Genomic DNA, 22,242 nt, shown 5'->3' on the forward strand with positions numbered 1-22,242 from the left:
CAAGAGAGATATTGACAAGCTGGAATGTGTCCAGAGGAGAGCAACTAAAATGATCAAGGGTCTGGAGAACAAGCCCTATGAGGAGCGGCTTAATGAGCTGGGCATGTTTAGCCTGAAGAAGAGAAGGCTGAGAGGAGATATGATAGCCATGAATAAATATGTGAGAGGAAGCCACAGGGAGGAGGGAGCAAGCTTGTTTTCTGCTTCCCTGGAGACTAGGACGCGGAACAATGGCTTCAAACTACAAGAGAGGAGATTCCATCTGAACATGAGGAAGAACTTCCTGACTGTGAGAGCTGTTCAGCAGTGGAACTCTCTGCCCCAGAGTGTGGTGGAGGCTCCTTCTTTGGAAGCTTTTAAGCAGAGGCTGGATGGCCATTTGTCAGGGGTGATTTGAATGCAATATTCCTGCTTCTTGGCAGGGGGTTGGACTGGATGGCCCACGAGGTCTCTTCCAACTCCTTGATTCTATATACAATCTAGATTATTTGTATTGTCGAAGGCTTTCATGGCTGGAATCACTAGGTTCTTGTAGGGTTTTTTTGGTCTATAGGGCCATGTTCTAGAGGCATTTCTTCTGACGTTTCGCCTGTATCTATGGCAAGCATCCTCAGAGGTAGTGAGGTCTGTTGGAAATAGGAAAATGGGTTTATATATCTGTGGAATGACTGGGGTGGGGCAAAGAGCTCTTCTCTGCTGAAGCTAGGTGTGAATGTTTCAACTGATCACCTTCATTAGCATTTGAAGGCTTGGCTGAGCCTGGGAAAATGTTCTGTTGAGAGGTGTTAAGATGTGCCTGGTTGTTTCCTCTCTGCTGTTTTTAGATTATTTGCTTTGGATTAGATTGTATGGCAGTTTAGATTCATATAATCCAGTTCAGAGCAGTTAATGTGGATTACCTGCTGGGATAATCTGGATTATATGATAATCTGGATTATATTATAGGTTCCTTCTACACTGCCAGATAAAATCCAGATTATCTGCTTTGAACTGGGTGACATGAGTCTGCACTGCCAGATAATCCAGTTCAAAGCAGACAATCTGGATTTTATCTGGCAGTGTAGAAGGGGGCTAAGGCATTGCAATAGCCATGGCAGTCAATTTGGTGCCAAAGTGTAGAGAAGGCAGCCTCCTCCTGCCATTGTGTGTCCTTCTAGAGAGAAACCCAAAGGATCCCCTCCTTCCTTTGAAAGGGGGTGGGGCTATGCAAATCAAACATGCAAAGCAACCCTTTCCCCCTTTCATTCAAGAGGAGGCGGGACTATTTGTTGCCAAGGTGACGGGAGGGAGGGAGGAGGGAGAAACCCCACCCTTCTCCCATCTGCCTTCTCTTCGGCGCGTTCTAATGACGCCACGGGCCTTAAAGGGGACGCGGGAGTGGATTTAAAGGCTCCCCCCTGTGGGTGGGCTTCCATAGAGAGAGAGAGGCTTCTCTCCGCCCTTCTCTTCCATTGACCTTTCCCTGCTCCTTCTCTTTTCTGTGTGGCTGACAAATAATCCCTCTCCCCTCACCTCCCTTTAAGGAGCCCCCCCTTTAATTCCTTTCTCTGGGTTTTTTTTTAACCTCCTTGTTTGGCCATTTGGGGCCAGCAGCCCCTCTCTCTCTCTCCCTTTCCCTCCTTGCAGCAGGTGAGGAAAAGTTGGGCATTGTGTCTCTGCCTCCCTAGAGAGGGCTGGCTTGTCATATTGTGACTATATTGTATCCTATGTTACATTGTGTATTCTCTTAAGGGAGAATTGGAGGCTTGGGGAGGTGTGAATGAGAAGGGAGGGCAGGAATCAGGTTGTTCCTGAGCAAGGGGTGGTCTGTTTCCATTATTATTATTATTATTATTATTATTATTATTATTTAATATATATATTTATATTCTTATTTTACAATTTTAAAAAGCTTTATTTGAAGATATATATATATATATATATATATAATATATATATCTTCAAATAAAGCTTTTTAGTATTGTGTGTGTGTATATATATATATATATCTTCAAATAAAGCTTTTTAGTATTGTGTGTGTGTATATATATATATATGAAGATATATATATATATATATATATGAAGATATATATATATATATATATATATATATATATATATATATATATATAGAGCTTGAATGAATTGGATCTTATTGGGTGAAAGATGGTGCCAAGAAAGAGATGAAAAGTATTTGAAGATATATATATAGAGAGAGAGAGCTTGAATGAATTGGATCTTATTGGGTGAAAGAGGGTGCCAAGAAAGAGATGAAAAGTATTTGAAGATATATATATAGAGAGAGAGCTTGAATGAATTGGATTTTATTGGGTGAAAGAGGGTGCCAAGAAAGAGATGAAAAGTATTTGTGTGTATATATATATATATATGCTTAAATGAATGGGATCTTATTGGGTGAAAGAGGGTGCCAAGAAAGAGATGAAAAGTATTTGAAGATATATATATATAGAGAGAGAGAAAGAGAGAGCTTGAATGAATTGGATCTTATTGGGTGAAAGAGGGTGCCAAGAAAGAGATGAAAAGTATTTGAAGATATATATATATAGAGAGAGAGAGAGAGAGAGAGAGCTTGAATGAATTGGATCTTATTGGGTGAAAGAGGGTGCCAAGAAAGAGATGAAAAGTATTTGAAGATATATATATAGAGAGAGAGAGCTTGAATGAATTGGATCTTATTGGGTGAAAGATGGTGCCAAGAAAGAGATGAAAAGTATTTGAAGATATATATATATAGAGAGAGAGAGCTTGAATGAATTGGATCTTATTGGGTGAAAGAGGGTGCCAAGAAAGAGATGAAAAGTATTTGAAGATATATACATAGAGAGAGAGCTTGAATGAATTGGATTTTATTGGGTGAAAGAGGGTGCCAAGAAAGAGATGAAAAGTATTTGAAGATATATATATATATAGAGAGAGAGAGAAAGAGAGAGCTTGAATGAATTGGATCTTATTGGGTGAAAGAGGGTGCCAAGAAAGAGATGAAAAGTATTTGAAGATATATATATATAGAGAGAGAGAGAGAGAGAGAGAGAGAGCTTGAATGAATTGGATCTTATTGGGTGAAAGAGGGTGCCAAGAAAGAGATGAAAAGTATTTGAAGATATATATATAGAGAGAGAGAGCTTGAATGAATTGGATCTTATTGGGTGAAAGATGGTGCCAAGAAAGAGATGAAAAGTATTTGAAGATATATATATATATAGAGAGAGAGCTTGAATGAATTGGATCTTATTGGGTGAAAGAGGGTGCCAAGAAAGAGATGAAAAGTATTTGAAGATATATACATAGAGAGAGAGCTTGAATGAATTGGATTTTATTGGGTGAAAGAGGGTGCCAAGAAAGAGATGAAAAGTATTTGTGTGTATATATATATATATGCTTAAATGAATGGGATCTTATTGGGTGAAAGAGGGTGCCAAGAAAGAGATGAAAAGTATTTGAAGATATATATATAGAGAGAGAGAGAAAGAGAGAGCTTGAATGAATTGGATCTTATTGGGTGAAAGAGGGTGCCAAGAAAGAGATGAAAAGTATTTGAAGATATATATATATATATATATATATATATATATATATATCGCTTGAGAGGTTGAATGAACTGGATCTTATTGGGTGAAAGAGGGTGCCAAGAAAGAGATGAAAGGTATTTGAAGATATATATATATAGAGAGAGAGAGAGAGCTTGAATGAATTGGATCTTATTGGGTGAAAGAGGGTGCCAAGAAAGAGATGAAAAGTATTTGAAGATATATATATATAGAGAGAGAGAGAGAGCTTGAATGAATTGGATCTTATTGGGTGAAAGAGGGTGCCAAGAAAGAGATGAAAAGTATTTGAAGATAGATAGATAGATAGATAGATAGATAGATAGATAGATAGATATAGCTTGAATGAATTGGATCTTATTGGGTGAAAGAGGGTGCCAAGAAAGAGATGAAAAGTATTTGAAGATAGAGAGAGAGAGAGAGAGAGCTTGAATGAATTGGATCTTATTGGGTGAAAGAGGGTGCCAAGAAAGAGATGAAAAGTATTTGAAGATATATATAGAGAGAGAGAGAGAAAGAGAGAGCTTGAATGAATTGGATCTTATTGGGTGAAAGAGGGTGCCAAGAAAGAGATGAAAAGTATTTGAAGATATATATATATAGAGAGAGAGAGAGAGCTTGAATGAATTGGATCTTATTGGGTGAAAGAGGGTGCCAAGAAAGAGATGAAAAGTATTTGAAGATAGATAGATAGATATAGCTTGAATGAATTGGATCTTATTGGGTGAAAGATGGTGCCAAGAAAGAGATGAAAAGTATTTGAAGATATATATATAGAGAGAGAGAGCTTGAATGAATTGGATCTTATTGGGTGAAAGAGGGTGCCAAGAAAGAGATGAAAAGTATTTGAAGATAGATAGATAGATATAGCTTGAATGAATTGGATCTTATTGGGTGAAAGAGGGTGCCAAGAAAGAGATGAAAAGTATTTGAAGATAGATAGATAGATATAGCTTGAATGAATTGGATCTTATTGGGTGAAAGAGGGTGCCAAGAAAGAGATGAAAAGTATTTGAAGATATATATATAGAGAGAGAGAGCTTGAATGAATTGGATCTTATTGGGTGAAAGAGTGTGCCAAGAAAGAGATGAAAAGTATTTGAAGATATATATAGAGCGAGAGAGAAAGCTTGAATGAATTGGATCTTATTGGGTGAAAGAGGGTGCCAAGAAAGAGATGAAAAGTATTTGAAGATATATCTATAGATAGATAGATAGATAGATAGATAGATAGATAGATAGATATAGCTTGAATGAATTGGATCGTATTGGGTGAAAGAGGGTGCCAAGAAAGAGATGAAAAGTATTTGAAGATATATAGCTTGAATGAATTGGATCTTATTGGGTGCAAGAGGGTGCCAAGAAAGAGATGAAAAGTATTTGAAGATATATATATTTGAAGATATATATATATTTGAAGATATATATATATTTGAAGATATATATATATTTGAAGATATATATATATTTGAAGATATATATATATTTGAAGATATATATATATTTGAAGATATATATATATATATATATATATATATATATATATATATAGCTTGAATGAATTTGATCTTATTGGAAGAAAGATGGTGCCAAGAAAGAGATGAAAAGTATTTGAAGATATATATATATATATATATATATATATATATAGCTTGAATGAATTGGATCTTATTGGGTGAAAGATGGTGCCAAGAAAGAGATGAAAAGTATTTGAAGATATATATATATATTGAATGAATTGGATCTTATTGGGTGAAAGATGGTGCCAAGAAAGAGATGAAAAGCAAAGCTAGGAGTTTCATGTGTGTATGTGTTTGTATATATAGATAGATAGATAGATATCATATACTGTATTTCCTATTATAATATACATTATATACGTTATATATTGTATATATACACACACACATATATTATATAATGTAATCTATATAAATAAAAATGTAATGTTCGTATGTGGGATTAACATAACTCAAAAACCACTGGATGAATTGACACCAAATTTGGACACAACACACGTATCAGGCCAACAAGTGACCATCACTCATAAAAACACTGAAAAACAAAACAGAAGAGACTTAAAAAGCCAAAAAACAAAAAAAAAAAACCATTACAACGAATGCTCAAAATCACATATATACACAAACACATATATATACACACATATATACAAATATATACACACACACATATATATACACACACACAAAACACATATACACAGACTGGGCCACAGCAACGTGTGGCAGGAGGCGGCTAGTCTATATAAATAAAAATGTAATGTTCGTTTGTGGGATTAACATAACTCAACTGGACGAATTGACACCAAATTTGGACACAACACACGTATCAGGCCAACGAGTGACTATCACTCTTAAAAACACTGAAAAACAGAGCAGAAGAGACTTAAAAAGCCAAAAAACAAAAATTATGTTACAACGCATGGACAAAACCACATATATACGCAAACAAATATATACATATTCACACACATATACACACACAAAACACATATACACAGACTGGGCTACAGCAATGCACGGCAGGGGATGGCTTGTACATATATATAATATATTGTATTTCCTATTATATATTATATCCCCCCCTCTCTCTCTATATATATACTAGCCATCCCTTGCCATGTGTTGCTGTGGCCCAGTCTGTATATATGTGTTCTCTGTGTGTATATGTGTATATACCTGTATATATGTGGTTTTGTGCATACATTGTAATGTTCTTTTTAGCTTTTTAAGTCTCTTTTGCTGTGTTTTTCAGTGTTTTTATGAGTGATGGTCACTCGTTGACCTGATAGGTGTCTTGTGTCCAAATTTGGTGCCAATTTGCCCAGTGGTTTTTGAGTTATGTTAAAATATATATATATATCTGGATTTCCTATTATATATTATATACATTATATGTTGTTTCCATATATATATATATAGAGAGAGAGAGAGAAACAATTCTTGCCATTAATATGTTGTAAATTGCCTTGAATCCCCCCAGGGGTGAGAAGTGCAGTATAAAAATATAATAGAGAGAGAGAGAGAGAAAATACATTTGATAAATTCCTTTATTAAATCATAGGAGTTAAAATAATTTCATTTCAAAAAGCTGCTACACCAAAGAAAGGAATTTTAAAGAAACTTCTACATCAACACTGCCATATAATATAGTTTGAAAGTGTGTTATAAGCTCAGCCTAGACTCATAACACAGTTTAACTACAGTATGTCTTCTCTGACCATATAATGCAGTTTCATTGCAATGCAGCTGCAAAGTAATGGAGTTTATGTTTCTTATTTTAAAAAATATAGAGTGGAGCAAAGGATTTAAAAATATATATTGAACTGGATCGTGTTTGTTCTGTGCAAGATGCAAAACTGTGTAAAAAAGAGAGTGAGCCAAGCTAGGGATTTTATGCTTCCTATTTAAAAAAAATACACTGAAGGATTTCTTAAAATCACTATTATTACAGTGTCCCAAAACTCAGACTCTAAACTGATGCACCAGCACTAAATTATTATTATTATTATTATTATTGTAGTAGAAAGGGATTTTCTGCCTTGGTATTCTGGGTTATATGGCTGTGTGGAAGGGCCCTGAGGCCCTTTCTACACTGCCATATAATCCAGTTCAAAGCAGGTAATCTGGATTTTATGTGGCAGTGGAGAAGAGACCCAAGAGACAAAGCAGTGGGTTTTATTTTTTCCTATTTAAAAAGCTGTAGGGGAGGAAACATTTAAAAAGAAAGGCTTTACTGAATTGCAACTTGTCCTAGAGGAGATGTGAAAGTGTGCCAAGAAGAGAGCGGGAGCAAAGCAAGGGATTTTCTGTTACATTTCATTATGACAATTTAAATATGAGCCCCTATATCTTATAAGGCTTTGGTTTCATCTCCGGTTTGCTAGTATTACTGAATTACGGTTTCACAAAATGATGCATGTCTCAAAAGTGTGTCACCAGCATGAAATGTTTGGAAAGCTCTGGTGTAGACAGTTAGATCAGTAAGAGACTAGTGCTTGAAAGCCTAGTTTGCCATGGGAACCCATTAGTTTATCTTGACCAAGTTGCATACTCTCAGCCTCAGAGGGAGGCAATGGAAAACCTTATTGAGAAAATGTCATGGTAGTTTTGCAATAGGGTCATTGTAAGTCAAAAAACAGGCATGTAACAACAGTAATATCTCATTTCACCCTAAGTGAAACAGCTTATAATGTAGCTGTTAATCTGAATCAGGGCTTTCCAAACATTTCTTGTTGGCAGCACACTTTTGAGACATGCATCATTTTGAAGGCAGAGTAATTGAGTTTTACTTGGAACACTTTATAAGAGATATGGATACATACATAACTATATAAATAACAACAAAGTGTATGGCTACATAACATATCTCATGAAGATCTTTCATGTATTTTTCAAAAAATATATGATTTGTAAGATAATAACATACATTTCCAAGATATTTGTCTTTCTTGTTCCGAAAAAATTGACAAGAATCAGTGTTTTTGAACATCGCCCAGTGGTTGTTTTAGGTCAGTGGTTCTCAACCTGTGGGTCCCCAGGCATTTTGGCCTACAACTCCCAGAAATCCCAGCCAGTTTACCAGCTGTTAGGATTTCTGAGAGTTGAAGGCCAAAACATCTGGGGACCCACAGGTTGAGAACCACTGTTTTAGACATTTACACAGATCTGTTGTGCAGTGATTATTACAGTGGACTCTGCAGAAGATGCTCCAGCTTTATTTCATTAAAACGAAAATTAGTCTGTTTAGCAAGCCTTGCAATGTCTGATTTGTTATCAGTAAATATTTGATTTTTATACTCATTTTATATACCTGGAGCCGTGCAAAAAAATTCTCAGCCCAAAAAGGTTCCTGAGTGGATAAGTTTCAGAAGCCCTTCTCTAGGTGTTTTGAACTTCAACTCCCAGAAGATTCAGCCACCTTGGCCTATAGTCTGAAATCGTGGGAGATGAAATCCAAAACATGTGAGAAGCACTGCATTTGAAGAAATCAAATGTTGTGGGTAGTATGGCATCCAGGATTGTTTGTGGTGGTGCATATTTTTGTATTTTTCTATGTGTTTGAGTGGTTTTCTGTATGAAAATTGTCCAAAACATTTTTTGTAATTCAGAAGGCTTTCATACTTGGTGAAGGGCTCCAAAAGCCACGGTATATAGCAAGCATGGGCAAACTTTGGCCCTTCAGATTTTTTGGACATCAACTCCTACAATTCTGAACAGCCAGTAGCCTTTTAGGAATTGTAGGAGATGAAGTCCAAAAAATCTGGAGGGCTAAAGTTTACCCTTGTCTACTATATAGTGTCAAAACTCATATTCCCTTCCCCTCTTTTCCCCCTCTAGTTTCACTTCTCAGCAGCCTTCCAACACTCAGCACTTCCTGCCCTCTTTGTTTCCAGCTTTCTTCCACACCAAACAGTTGGACTTTCTTCTCCATCTTGCTCAGAACCAATGGCATCGGGTGTGGAGCTCCTTCGGTTCCAGCTCCCCGGCCATGAGGCGGCCACTCTGCGCAACATGAACCAGCTCCGTTCCGAGGAGCGCTTCTGCGATGTCACCATTGTGGCAGACAGCCTCAAGTTCCGGGGCCACAAGGTCATCCTCGCTGCCTGTTCCCCCTTCCTTAGAGACCAGTTTCTCCTCAACCCATCCTCAGAGCTCCAGGTTTCCCTCATGCACAGCGCCAAGATTGTCGCCGACCTCCTCCTCTCTTGCTACACTGGCGCCTTGGAGTTCGCCGTCCGAGACATCGTCAACTACCTGACGGCGGCCAGCTACCTGCAGATGGAGCACGTGGTGGAGAAGTGCCGGAACGCCTTGTCTCAGTTCATAGAGCCCAAGATCAGCCTCAAGGAAGAAACGGCCAAATACGGGATCCACCGGAGGTCCAAATCCCCCAGTGTTGTGGGCTGCACTACTTCTACCTCAACCCGTAAAGAACACTCGCGAAAAAGGTTTGCTGATGAAGACTTTGTGTTCTGGAAAATAGTCTACCACAGTTTTCTAGCTTACGGTGACTCTTATCACAGGGTTTTCTTCCCAAGATTTGTTCAGAGGTGGTTTACCTTCTACTGAAGGAATGTGACTTGCTATATTCTGGTTGTATTTGGTTTCCTTTTTATAAGAAACTTGACTGGTATGGTATCCAGGATTCCCCACTTGAAAACCTTTCAATGCAAGGTAACCTATGATGATACACTCTAGACAGAAAAATAAATGCCTCTTTCCTTCTCATCTTAAAAGAGCAAATGCCTCTCCTTGAACTTCATACAATTAAATACAACATCATAAATAGTCAATTTTGTGTGAGAAAAAAATAGACAAAAATAGATAATTGTGGAAACATTTTGGAAGAGTTCAAGGATGTCTTATATAGACAAGTTACTTAAATATATCTTAGAGTTGGAACGCGACAAGAAAAATTAAATACTGTGTTTTAGCGAGGGCAGCGGTGGCACAATGGGTTAAACAGTTGAACTGTTGAATCTGCTGACCTAAAGGCTGGCAACTTGAAGCCTCAATTCAGGGCATGCTCCTGCTGTTAGCCCTAGCCCCTGTCAACCTAGCATTTCAAAAACATACAAATGTAAGTTGATCAATAGGTTCCGCTTCAGTGGGAAAGTAATAAAAAGGCACCCATGCAGCCATGCTGGAAATATGACCAGGAGGTGTCTACGGACAACAGGTTCCTCAGTTTGGAAATGGAGAAAGAGCACCTCCCCATGGCCAGAGTTGAGCACTGCCTCCAGAAACCGGAGATGAAAGGGGGAGCCTTTACCTTTGCTCTGTGTATTTGTGTGTCATTGTTATTTCTGCAGTTCCTGATTTCTTAACCCTGTTTAAAGACAGACCTAGAATTCCTGCTCAGACATTTGTCCAAGCAGGGATCCGAATCCTGGACACCATTCTAGTCAAGTTCCTGCTGAAAATGAAAACAAATACAACCCAAGTTGCCCAAGTTCCTTGGAGCACATGGAGGTGATTCTTACCTGCCCCAGGCAACCAGAACAAGTTACTTAATGATCACAATGTTTAACTGTGCCATGAAAAATATTTTCAGTAGGTAAGGTGATGGTGCCATCTTCTGGAAGCCAAAATAGTGATCATGTTATCTGCTTCAGGTTAAGTTAAGCTTTTCTTGATCTATTGAATTAAGCTAAAAATGCTGATCTCTCTCAGAGGATATAGTCCTGAGAAGGATGGTATTTATGGCATGATGTCCCCAAAGAGAAATGCTGGTGCATAATGGTGATTGTCATGTAAAGTGACCCCTGGTTCACTTCAACAGAGGCCATTTCATATGTGCCTGACTGCTGTAGTGTACTTTGTTCCCTGTTCATCATATGGTATATGGATAATTATGAGAAGATATTTTTTTTTTGCTGTAACACTGGTTTGTAAACATCCCTACTGTAATCTCAGGAAAATGCATGTGCCTTCAAGTTGCCTATTGTTTTTGAGGTGTCCTGTCAGGCATTTCCTAGATCCTCCAGTCCAGTTCTCTGGTATGCTTCTATCACAAGTCATTCATTCAATAGAGTTACCTGTTAACCATAGTTTTATGCATCCATGCAAAGTCCTACAGCACTACAGCATCTGATATTAATTGATGATCTACCATTTCGATATTAACCAGAGCTTCCAAGATAAAATGGGATCTCATGCCTTAAGGCAGTCATGGGCAAACTTGGCCCACCAGATGTTTTGGACTTCAACTCCCACAATTCCTAACAACCAGTAAGATGGCTAGGATTTCTGGGAGTTGAAGTCCAAAACACTTGGAGGGCCAAATTAAGGTATTTAGCTTATCAGTTTCAGATAAATATACCTCCTAAAATACCAACCCCTGACTTGCAGTTTAAGTACTCAGACAGATAGGTCAGCTTTCACTAGATTTCCCATTGTGCACTAACAAGAATATCTTTATGTCTGGTAGATCTATGCAGCGCCCTGTGAAGCTGGAGTTCCCATTGGAAGAAGAGCTGGAGATGAAGGCAGAAGATGAAGATGAAGATCAGGAGGACGACTACGGAGATGAAGATGCTATCTCTGATATCTGCATTGTGAAGATTGAGTCAGCCATAGAGGTAGCTCAGCGACAGAAGAAGCAGCAGCAGCAACAGGCAGGCACGAGTTGGAATAATAAAGATATGTCACCCCAACAGAGCTGGAATAAGGAAAGTTCTCCCCAGCAAACATGGGGCAAAGAGTCTTCTCCCCCATCAGAGTGGAACAAGGATGGATCTGGAGACCAAGAAGAGCCTCAAGTCAATTCTACAGTGGCAGAAACCATGGGGTCTTCTCCTGAATCGAGCCCCGAGAAACCCCAACATGGCGTAGTGAAAGCCTCCTACAGCCTGTCTGAGGATGCTGAGGGTGAAGGCCTCCTGATCATCCCAGGTGGAAGCTACTTGGAGGAAACCAGTGAGGCGGCAGCTGTGGCGGCTGAGTGCCAGAGCAGTGGTGGTGGGATGGGGCTGGTGCTGGCAGGACTGAGTGGGCGTCCCTTCTCCACCTTTCCTGCCATGGGGAGAGGCGGCAGCTCAGGAATCGCAGGAGGCGGAGGAGGCAGCGGCGCCTCTAGAATCATCCGCTGCACCAAGTGTGAGGAGGTTTTCCAAGGTGTGGAGAAGCTGGTCTTCCACATGAGAGCCCACCACTTCATCTTCATGTGCCCCCGCTGCGGCAAGCAGTTCAACCACAGCAGCAACCTCAACCGGCACATGAATGTCCACCGCGGTGTCAAGTCGCACTCCTGCACCATCTGCGGGAAATGCTTCACCCAAAAGTCCACGCTCCACGACCACATGAACCTCCACAGCGGCGAGAGGCCTTACCGCTGCTCCTACTGCGACGTCCGCTTCGCTCACAAGCCTGCAATCCGGCGCCACCTCAAGGAACAGCACGGGAAGACCACGGCGGAGAACGTCATGGAAGCCAGCGTGACCGAGATCAACGTCCTCATACGCTGAGGGAGAAATGGCAGGGTTGGGAGCGTTGAGAAGTGGAAAGGAGTTCCTGAGCTCTGAGGGAGGGAAGTGGGGTGTAGTGGTTAGAATGTAGGGGTGGCGAGCCAGAGCTCTTCCTTTGAGTTTTTTGGGATAGGATTAGTGTCTAGATTACTAGAGGGATGGAAACTCCTGGATTGTGTGGAAGGAGTTTGTGGGTGGGCAGGGGCTAGTGGATTAGAAAAGAAGAGTAGGTCGTATGGGAAGTAAGGCTCCTGCGTTGCCCAGGAGATGAAGGGGATCTAGTTGGTCAGATTAGGGGGAATCCGGGCAGTGAGGATACAGGATTCCATGGTTCTTTTCACTTCCTTTCTTCACAGTTCCCATCCCTCTGTTTTTAATGTCCTGTTACCAGAAATCACTACCTCTTTTAAAGCCTGATCCTATGCATATTTACTTGGTAGTTACTGTATATACTTATGTATAAGTTGACCACATGTAGATTTTGGAGCCAAAATTTAATTTTTAATTTGTGGGTAAGGCAAGGGTCATTCTGTGGGGAAAGCACCACATTGTCTTGGACCTGCCCTTGGCTGCCACTATTTTCCCACCCAAGGATCCAAAAAAGGCTGGAAGAGGTGCCACAACACACAATAGAAGGTCTGTACTTATTTTAGGTTCTTGTGAGATGGACTGACCTTTTCGTCATTCCACTAAAATAAGATGTTTCCTTTTCGATACAAGCTAGGGCACAATACTTAAGTGGACCCATGGCTAGATCAACCTAGTAGGGGATTAATTTCTACAATTTCTAGACTTATACATGAGTATACACAATGTCCCACCTGAAGTCAGTGGGTCCAATTCCCAAGTAAATGGTATAGGATCATGATCTGTGGGTTATTAGGGGAGACGCACACGACTTAATAAATACCTCCCCCTCTGCTTAAAGGGGCATAAATGTGACCTCGTTCTATCTCAGCAGCCAAAGAAACTGAAAAAAGTCACTGAAACAATATGGTGTCAGTAGGGAGGGTGAATTGATCTCAGCATAAGGCATTGCGGAGGTTGTCTCAGATCAGTCGCTTTTGATTTTGGTCAAAATGTAAATTGATCTAAGTCAGCATAAGGTGCAGAGATCAATTGCTTTTGACTTCAGTCAGAATCCAGTTGATGTCCCCCAGGTTGGCTAAAGGCACCAACAAGATTCTGACAATGTGTTGTCAAAGGCTTTCATGGCCAGTATCACTGGGTTGCTCTGTGTTTTCCGGGCTGCATGGCCATGTTCCAGAAGCAGTTTTTCCTGGCATTTCACCCACATCTAGGGCTGGCATCCTCAGAGGTTATGAGGTGTCATGGAAACTAGGCAAGTGAGGTTTATATATCTGTGGAATGTCCAGGGTGGGAGAAAAAACTCTTGTCTGCTTGAGGTAGAAAGTTGCAATTGGCCAGCTTGATTAGCATTGAATGGCCTTGCAGCTTCAAAGCCTGGCTGCATCCTGCCTGGAGGATCCTTTGTTGGGAGGTGTTAGCTGGCCCTGATTGTTTCTTTTCTGGGATTCCATTGTCTTCTGAGTGTTGTTCTTTATTTACTGTCCTGATTTTGTTTTTAAATACTGGTAGCCAGATTTTGTTCATTTTCATAGTTTCCTCATTTTTGTTGAAATTGTCCACATGCTTGTAGATTTCAATGGCATCTCAGTGTAGTCTGACATGGTAGTTGTTAGTTGTGCGTTCTCAGGGTCCACAATCAACCTGTCAGATTACACAGAGAAGCCATTGAAATCCACAAGCATGTGGACAATTTCAACAGAAAAGAGGAAACCATGAAAATCTGACTACCAGTATTAAAAAACTCTAAAATCAGGACAGTAAATAAAGAGAAACTCTTAAAAAACGGGAATTATATGAAACAATCAGGGCCAACTAACACCTCCCAACAAAGGATTCCCCCAGGCAGAAAGCAGCCAGGCTTTGAACCTAAAGGCCATTCAATGCTAATCAAGCTGGCTGGCTGCAACATTCACACTTGTCTCGAGCAGACAAGAGTTCTTTCTCCCACCCTGGATATTATTCCACAGATATATAAGCCTCACTTGCCTTGTTTCCAACAGACCTCACAACCTCTGAGGATGCCTGCCATAGATGTGGGCAAAACGTCAGGAGATAATGCTTCTGGAACATAGTTATACAGCCCAGAAAATTCACCACAACCCAAAGATTCTGAAACTTTGTCTACTATTCGCCAGTAAAAGTGCAAAGACTAGCAACACCCTACCAAGAAGTCTGTCTGCTTTGAAGACACTGGGTGACTAGCATAACGAAAGGGAAGTTGGCAACAACCTAAGTTTATTGTGTGAATTCTTCCAGAGCTCTAGACTTTTCCAAAAGCTTTGGGCAAACAAGAGTCTCTACTATGTAGTTTGACTTCAGAAGTCTGCTAATCTTGGAGAAAACAGTGCCCAGTTTGTCCAAACACCAAGAAACCAGCTGTGCAAGAGAAAACCAGAGGAGTGTGAGGAGTAGCTGTTAAGGAGAGGAAGGTTTAGTGTATTCTGGTTATCTATGACAACAATGTGTGATTGCGCATGTTTGTCCAAAACTATTTTTGAGAACAACTTAAGGATTTCAGTCAAGTTTCTAGTCCTCATGGCTGTGAGTATGTGCTTGAAACCTGCTGTGTGGTATCAGAAAAAAACTTTTGGAGTGTGATAATTTTTGTAAGTTATAGCACAGAGATTTAGAAACATGGGACACTCGTTTCAGGCTCAAGGGAGTCGACTGCTTTTTGTTTGTTTTTAAAGCAGTGCCTCAAACTCCACCAAACAGAGCCTGATGTAAAACTGTGAATGTAAGAAGGACTCTGCTGTTTTAGACCAAAGAACTATATAATCCAGAATCTTATGTATTTGGGAACAGCGCACGAGGGCAGTAGAACTATAGCTGGGAACAGCTACTTTTTTTGGACTACAGTTCCTTAAGTCGCTGGAGATTTTTGCAAATGCTCGTCCAAAAACAGTATTGTTTCCAAGTCTAAACAAAACGCTCCTGCTCTTCTTCAAGGCAAATGTCTGTCTTACTGGATGAGATCAATAACCACTGAAGTCTTACCCTCCATTGATTTCATTAGTCCCTCTTTTGAAGTTACTGGTCATTTCTTGCAAGCACAAAATCCCAAAAGTCACGTGCATTTTTTTTTTTGTGTCAGGAGTGACTTGAGAAACTGCAAGTCGCTTCTGATGTGAGAGAATTGATGGTCTGCTGGGACGTTGCCCAGTGGACGCTCAGATGTTTTACCATCCCGTGGGAGGCTTCTCTCATGTCCCTGCATGAGAAGCTACAGCTGACAGATGGGAGCTCACCCCACTCTCCTGATTCAAACCACTGACCTTTCAGTCAGCAGTCCTGCTAGTAAGGTTTAACCAATTGTGCTACCAGGGGCTCCGAAGTATATTTCTTTTTATCTGTCCTGAATCTCCATTCATCTTAAATGGATGACCCAGTTTCTAGTATTTTGCTGTTGTTGTGTGTCTTCATGTTGACATTGACCTTATCTCAGAGGGATTTTGTGGCAAGGTTTCTTTTTGCCTTCCTCTGAGCCTGGGAGAGAGTGATTTAATAACCCAAAATACCAAACTGGGTTGTGTAACCTGGACAGATGAGGAAAATCAAACCAAATGTACAATCTCTGTGCTATATATTTCCTCTGCAAATAAAAATGAAAGCAAAGTGTCATGTCAAGCATGTTACCTATGGCATTGGAAAGCCTGATTGTACTGGATAAACTCCATTTCCTACCTCTGCAAAGCAAGCATTAGCCACACATTTTCAAGTATTGATCATCACAGCCTTCAGAACTAGAAACTTGACTTATTTGTTTGCTTTTAAACAGGATTTAAATTCTCTGGATCACTGAATGCTGGACCCAGTCTCAAAATGCCTACTTACACAGAATCCTTGCAGCCATGAATTGGTCCCAGAGCTGACAAAAATGGGATATGGATTTTTTTCTCCTTGTGATGATATTGACTCTGATCTCCTGGACCCTAACTAGCTTTTTTGTTTTTCATTTTTTCTAAAAAAATAAATAAAAACCAATAAAAGCTGCTGTAATTTTGTTGCTTTGTTTAGACCGTGGGTGAAACATCAGTGAGGAATGGGACAAGTATTCCTGGCAGTTTGTGTATGGAAATGGCCTTCAACATTACTTTACTTACTTAGGGGATCCCTCGTAGTCCAAATATAATGGTCCTCCAAATGTAGTGTCTTGCTGATGGGTCGTAGGTGGCTGTGGAGACCTTTTCTTGATCCGCATCTTCTTCCACAGTGAGGACATTGATTTCCAGGTGGAAGGTGGTCCCAGTCAGGGTTGGCTTGACGTGCCTTCCTCTTGGCACATTTCTCCCTTTCGCCCTCAATTCGAGACTCTTCGAATTCTGCAGCACTGCTGGTCACAGCTGACCTTGAGTGTTCAAGGGCCAGGGCTTCCCAGTTCTTCGTGTCTATGCTACCGTATTTAAGGTTGGCTTTAAGACCATCTTTAAATCTCTTTTCCTATCCACCAACATTAAGTTTCCTGTTCTTGAGTTCAGAGTATTGTAACTGCTTTTGGAGATGGTGATTGGGCGTTCAGACAACGTGGCCAGTTCAACGAAGTTGATGGTGTAGAAGCATTGTTTCAATGCTGGTGGTCTTTGCTTCTTCCAGCACACTGACATTTGTCCATCTGTCTTCCCAAGAGATTTGCAGGATTTTTCGGAGGCAATGCTAATGGAATTGTTCCAAGAGTTGAGTGTGATGTCTGTAGACAGTCCACGTTTCGCAGGTATATAGCAGGGTTGGGAGGACAATCTATATATATAAAAATGCTCTGTGCGTAATGAGTACCTTAAAAACAAAAGAACCAATGAACGAAATAACACCAAATTTGGCAACAAAACATCTCACAACACAAGGAGTGACCATCACTCAAAAATTATGATTTTGTCATTTGGGAGTTGTAGTTGCTGGGATTTATAGTCCACCTATAACCAAAGAGCATTCTGAACTCCATCAACGATTGAATTGAACCAAATTTGGCACACAGGACTCCCCTGGCCAACAGAAAACACTAGAAGGGTTTGCTGGGCATTGACCTTGAGTTTTGGAATTGTAGTTCACCTACATCCAGAGAGCACTGTGGACTCAAACAATGATGAATCTGGACCAAATTTGGCACGAATATTCAATATAAACACAGATGGAGTTTGGGGAAAATAGACCTTGACATTTGGGAGTTGTAGTTACTGGGATTTATAGTTCACCTACAATCAAAGAGCATTCTGAATACCACCAATGACAGAATTGGGACAAACTTCCCACACAGAACCCCCATGGCCAACAGCGTTTTCTGGTGGTCACAAAAAGGGAGGAGAAAGAGGAGGCCATCCTTCCTATGGAGGGAATTAAACCTGGAGGTTTGATGCGCCCAATAAAGAGCCCCCTGAACACCTGTGTCTAAACATGTTGGACAGAGACACGTGTTTCCCAAGGAAGGGGCCTTGTCTGGGGGGGAGGGGGAATAAGGAAAGGGATCCCCAATGAGTCTCACTTTACTTTGGATGTCCAGTCAAGCAGCGAAGCTTGCTTTTTCCCTCTCTCCTTGAAAATGGTCCTTCCTACCCACTGGTTCTGCATCCACAACTTGCTGATAGGAAGACAAAAGCTGCTGAGCTTGTTGACTGAAAGGTCACAGGTTCAAATCCGGGGAGTGGCTTGAGCTTCCGTTGTCAGCCCCAGCTTCTGCCAACCTAGCAGTTTGAAAACATGCAAATGTGAGTAGATCAATAGGTACCGCTCCGGCGGGAAGGTAACAGCACTCCATGTAGTCATGCCGGCACATGACCTTGGAGGTGTCTATGGACAACGCTGGCTCTTTGGCTTAGAAATGGAGATGAGCACCAACCCCCAGAGTCAGACACGACTGGACTTCAAGTCTGGGGAAAACCTTTACCTTTACCTGTGTATATAATGGGGAAAAGATTAATAAATGTTTCCTGGGGACAGGAGCTGTTTGATAGTGAAATATGCTGCTGCCTTGGGGTGTAGAGGAGTCTCCTTCCCTGAAGGGTTTTAAGCAGATGCTGGGTGGTCATCTGTCAGGAGTGCTTTGATTGTGTATTCCTGCATGGCAGAATGGGGTTGGGCTGGTTGGATCTTGGGGTCTCTTTCAATTCTAGGATTCTTTGATTCTAAGAGAGTTCTGTCATCTACACTGTAGAACGAATGCAGTTTAATACTACTTTAACTATGTTATGGAATCACGGGATTCATAGTTTGGTGAGGGCTGGAACTAGTTAACAGAAGAAGGCGAAAGACCTTGGAAACCTACAACTCCTAGGATCCCACAGTAATTCAAGTGGCGACAGAGTGACTCCTGAAATGCAGAGAAGACTAAAGATCTCATGAAACTACAACTCCCATGGTTCCATAGCATTGGGCCATGCATAGCAGATCCAGTGAGGTCAAACGGAACAACTTCTTTAACTATGCTATGGAATAATGGGATTTATAGTTTGGTGAGGCTCCAGAACTAGTAGACAGAAGAAAGCAAAAGACCTTGGAAAAGTACAACTCCTAGGGATCCCATAGCAATTCAAGAGGTGACAGAGTGAATCCTGAGATGCAGATAAGACTAAACACTTTGTGAAACTAAAACTCCCAGTGTCCCATAGCATTGGCAGATCCAGTGGGATCAAACGGCACGGCTTCTTTAACTATGCTATGGAATCATGGGATTTATAGTTTGGTGAGGGTCCAGAACTAGTTGACAGAAGAAGGCTAAAGACCTTCGAAAACTACAGCTCCTAGGATCCCATAGCAATTCAAGTGGCAACAGAGTGAATCATGAGATGCAGAGAAGACCTTGTGAAACTACAACTCTCAGGGTCCCATAGCATTGGCAGATCCAGTGGGGTCAAACGGAACAACTTCTTTAACTATGCTACGGAATCATGGAATTTATAGTTTGGTGAGTCTCCAGAACTAGTTGACAGAAGGCTAAAGACCTTCGAAAACTACAATTCCTAGGATCCCACAGTAATTCAAGTGGCAACAGAGTGAATCATGACATGCAGAGAAGACTAAAAACCTTATGAAACTACAACTCTCAGGGTCCCATAGCATTGGCAGATCCAGTGGGGTCAAACGGTACTATGCTATGGAGTCGCGGGATTTATAGTTTGGTGAGTGCTAGAATTAGTTGACAGAAGAAAGCAAAAGACCTTGGAAAACTACAACTCCTAGGATCCCATAGCAATTCAAGTGGCAACAGAGTAAATCCTGAGATGCAGAGAAGACTAAAGACCTTGTGAAACTACAACTCCTAGTGTCCCATAGCATTAGCAGATCCAGTGGGGTCAAACGGCACGGCTTCTTTAACTTTGCTGTGGAATCATGGAATTTATAGTTTGGTGAGGCTCCAGAACTAGTTGACAGAAGGCTAAAGACCTTCGAAAACTACAACTCCTAGGATCCCATAGCAATTCAAGTGGCAACAGAGTGAATCATGAGATGTAGAGAAGACTAAAGACCTTGTGAAACTACAACTCCCAGTGTCCCATAGCATTGGCAGATCCAGTGGGGTCAAACGGCACGGCTTCTTTAACTATGCTATGGAATCACGGGATTTATAGTTTGGTGAGTGCTAGAATTAGTTGACAGAAGAAAGCAAAAGACCTTGGAAAACTACAACTCCTAGGGAACCCATAGCAATTCAAGTGGCGACAGAGTGAATCCTGAGATGCAGAGAAGACTAAAGACCTTGTGAAACTACAACTCCCAGTTTCTCATAGCATTAGCAGATCCAGTGGGGTCAAACGGTAGTATGCTATGGAGTCGCGGGATTTATAGTTTGGTGAGTGCTAGAATTAGTTGACAGAAGAAAGCAAAAGACCTTGTGAAACTACAACTCTCAGGGTCCCATAGCATTGGCAGAGCCAGTGGGGTCAAACGGCACGGCTTCTTTATGCTATGGAATCGCGGGATTTATAGTTTGGTGAGGGCTAGAATTAGTTGACAGAAGAAAGCAAAAGATCTTGGAAAACTACAACTCCTAGGGATCCCATAGCAATTCAGGTGGCGACAGAGTGAATCCTGAGATGCAGAGAAGAGTAAAGACCTTGTGAAACTACAACCCCCAGGGTCCCATAGCACTGGGCCATGCATGGCATGACTGTATAGAATGCACCCTGAGCCAGCCTTGGCCTCCTCCCCTTTTGTTGTCCTTGCTCTTTGTCTGAGCGCCAGGGAATCAAGCTGTGCTGCCCCTTTAAGAGATTTCCTCCTCCTCCTCTTTCCCTCCTCCTCCCCTTGCCTCGCTCGTGACGTCAGTGCGGGGCCGGGTCTGTTGCTGCTGCTGCTGCTGCTGCTTGGGCGCGAGGCCATGGAGGCTGCAAGCGCGGAGGTTTGGGGCTTCCGTGGCTAATGGCGGGAGATCGGTGGGGCGATGCAGAGAGAGGGGAAGGGGAAATAATCCCGAGGGTGGAAAGAGGAAGGGGCCCCGGTTTCCTCCCGTACTCATTGCATGTGGCCTTTGATTTTTGGGGAGCCACATGGGAGGGGCTTGGGTTTGCAAAGGAAATGCAAAAGAAATGTTTTGTGTGGGATGGAGGGGAAGGAGCTGTGCATGGGAGAAGCGGTAGTGTCTTGGAAATTTGGAAGTGCAGTCAAGGAAGGAAGATTCCCCACTGTTCCCAGATTGCATTGAGAGAATCATAGAGTTGGAAGAAGGACCCCAAGGGCTCTCCAGTCCAACCCCATTCTGCAATATAGAGCCAATAACTTTGGGACCTTGTCAGAAAAATCTCACAAATACTCCTTTTTTTCCTATTTTATGGACTTACAGATTCATAGTTGGGAGAGACCCCAAGGACAATCCAGTCTCACCCCATTCTTCCAGGCAGAAAGACACTATCAAAGTCCTCCTAGAATAATAGAATCAAAGAGTTGGAAGAGACCTCATGGGCCATCCAGTCCAACCCCCTGCCAAGAAGCAGAATATTGCATTCAAATCACCCCTGACAGATGGCCATCCAACCTCTGTTTAAAAGCTTCCAAAGAAGGAACCTCCACCACACTCCAGGGCAGAGAGTTCCACTGCTGAACGGCTCTCACAGTCAGGAAGTTCTTCCTCATGTTCAGACAGAATCTCCTCTCTTGTAGTTTGAAGCCGTTGTTCCGCATCCTAGTCTCCAAGGAAGCAGAAAACAAGCTTGCTCCCTCCTCCCTGTGGCTTCCTCTCACATATTTATACATGGCTATCATATCCCCTCTCAGCCTTCTCTTCTTCAGGCTAAACATGCCCAGCTCCTTAAGCCGCTCCTCATAGGGCTTGTTCTCCAGACCCTTGATCATTTTAGTCGCCCTCCTCTGGACACATTCCAGCTTGTCAATATCTCTCTTCAATTGTGGTGCCCAGAATTGGACACAATATTCCAGATGTGGTCTAACCAAAGCAGAATAGAGGGGTAGCATTACTTCCTGACAGATGACCACCCAGCCCCAGGTGAAGAACCACCAAAGAAGGAGACCCCACTAAGGGCCCTTCCACACAGCCCTATATCCCATAATATCAAGGCAGGAAATCTGCTTTGAGCTGGGTTATCTGAGTCTACACTGCCATATATTCCAGTTCAGAGCATAAAATGTGGGATTCTGTGTTATATGGCTGTGTGGAAGGGCCCTAAGCTCC

General features: G+C 41.5%; 2 protein-coding genes across 3 annotated transcripts in view; both read left to right on the forward strand.

The window, feature by feature from the left end:
- Positions 1-1,360: 1,360 nt before the first annotated feature.
- ZBTB12 (zinc finger and BTB domain containing 12) lies at positions 1,361-13,814 on the forward strand. The gene is made up of 3 exons (XM_060759507.2): positions 1,361-1,629; positions 8,908-9,518; positions 11,501-13,814. Exons 2-3 carry the CDS (start codon positions 9,016-9,018, stop codon positions 12,534-12,536), a joined length of 1,539 nt encoding a protein of 512 aa, XP_060615490.2. The 5' UTR covers positions 1,361-1,629; positions 8,908-9,015; the 3' UTR covers positions 12,537-13,814.
- Positions 13,815-20,882: 7,068 nt separating this feature from the next.
- The window catches only part of EHMT2 (euchromatic histone lysine methyltransferase 2), a 51,308-nt gene continuing 49,948 nt past the window's right edge, over positions 20,883-22,242 (forward strand). For both annotated transcript variants that reach the window (XM_060759470.2, XM_060759471.2), the window contains exon 1: positions 20,883-20,955. In XM_060759470.2, coding sequence (XP_060615453.2) covers positions 20,935-20,955 — 21 coding nt within the window. In that variant the 5' untranslated portion in view covers positions 20,883-20,934. The remainder of the gene's footprint in view (positions 20,956-22,242) is intronic.

Source organism: Anolis sagrei, chromosome 2 (genome assembly GCF_037176765.1).
Source record: "Anolis sagrei isolate rAnoSag1 chromosome 2, rAnoSag1.mat, whole genome shotgun sequence".
NCBI classification, from domain to species: domain Eukaryota; kingdom Metazoa; phylum Chordata; class Lepidosauria; order Squamata; family Dactyloidae; genus Anolis; species Anolis sagrei.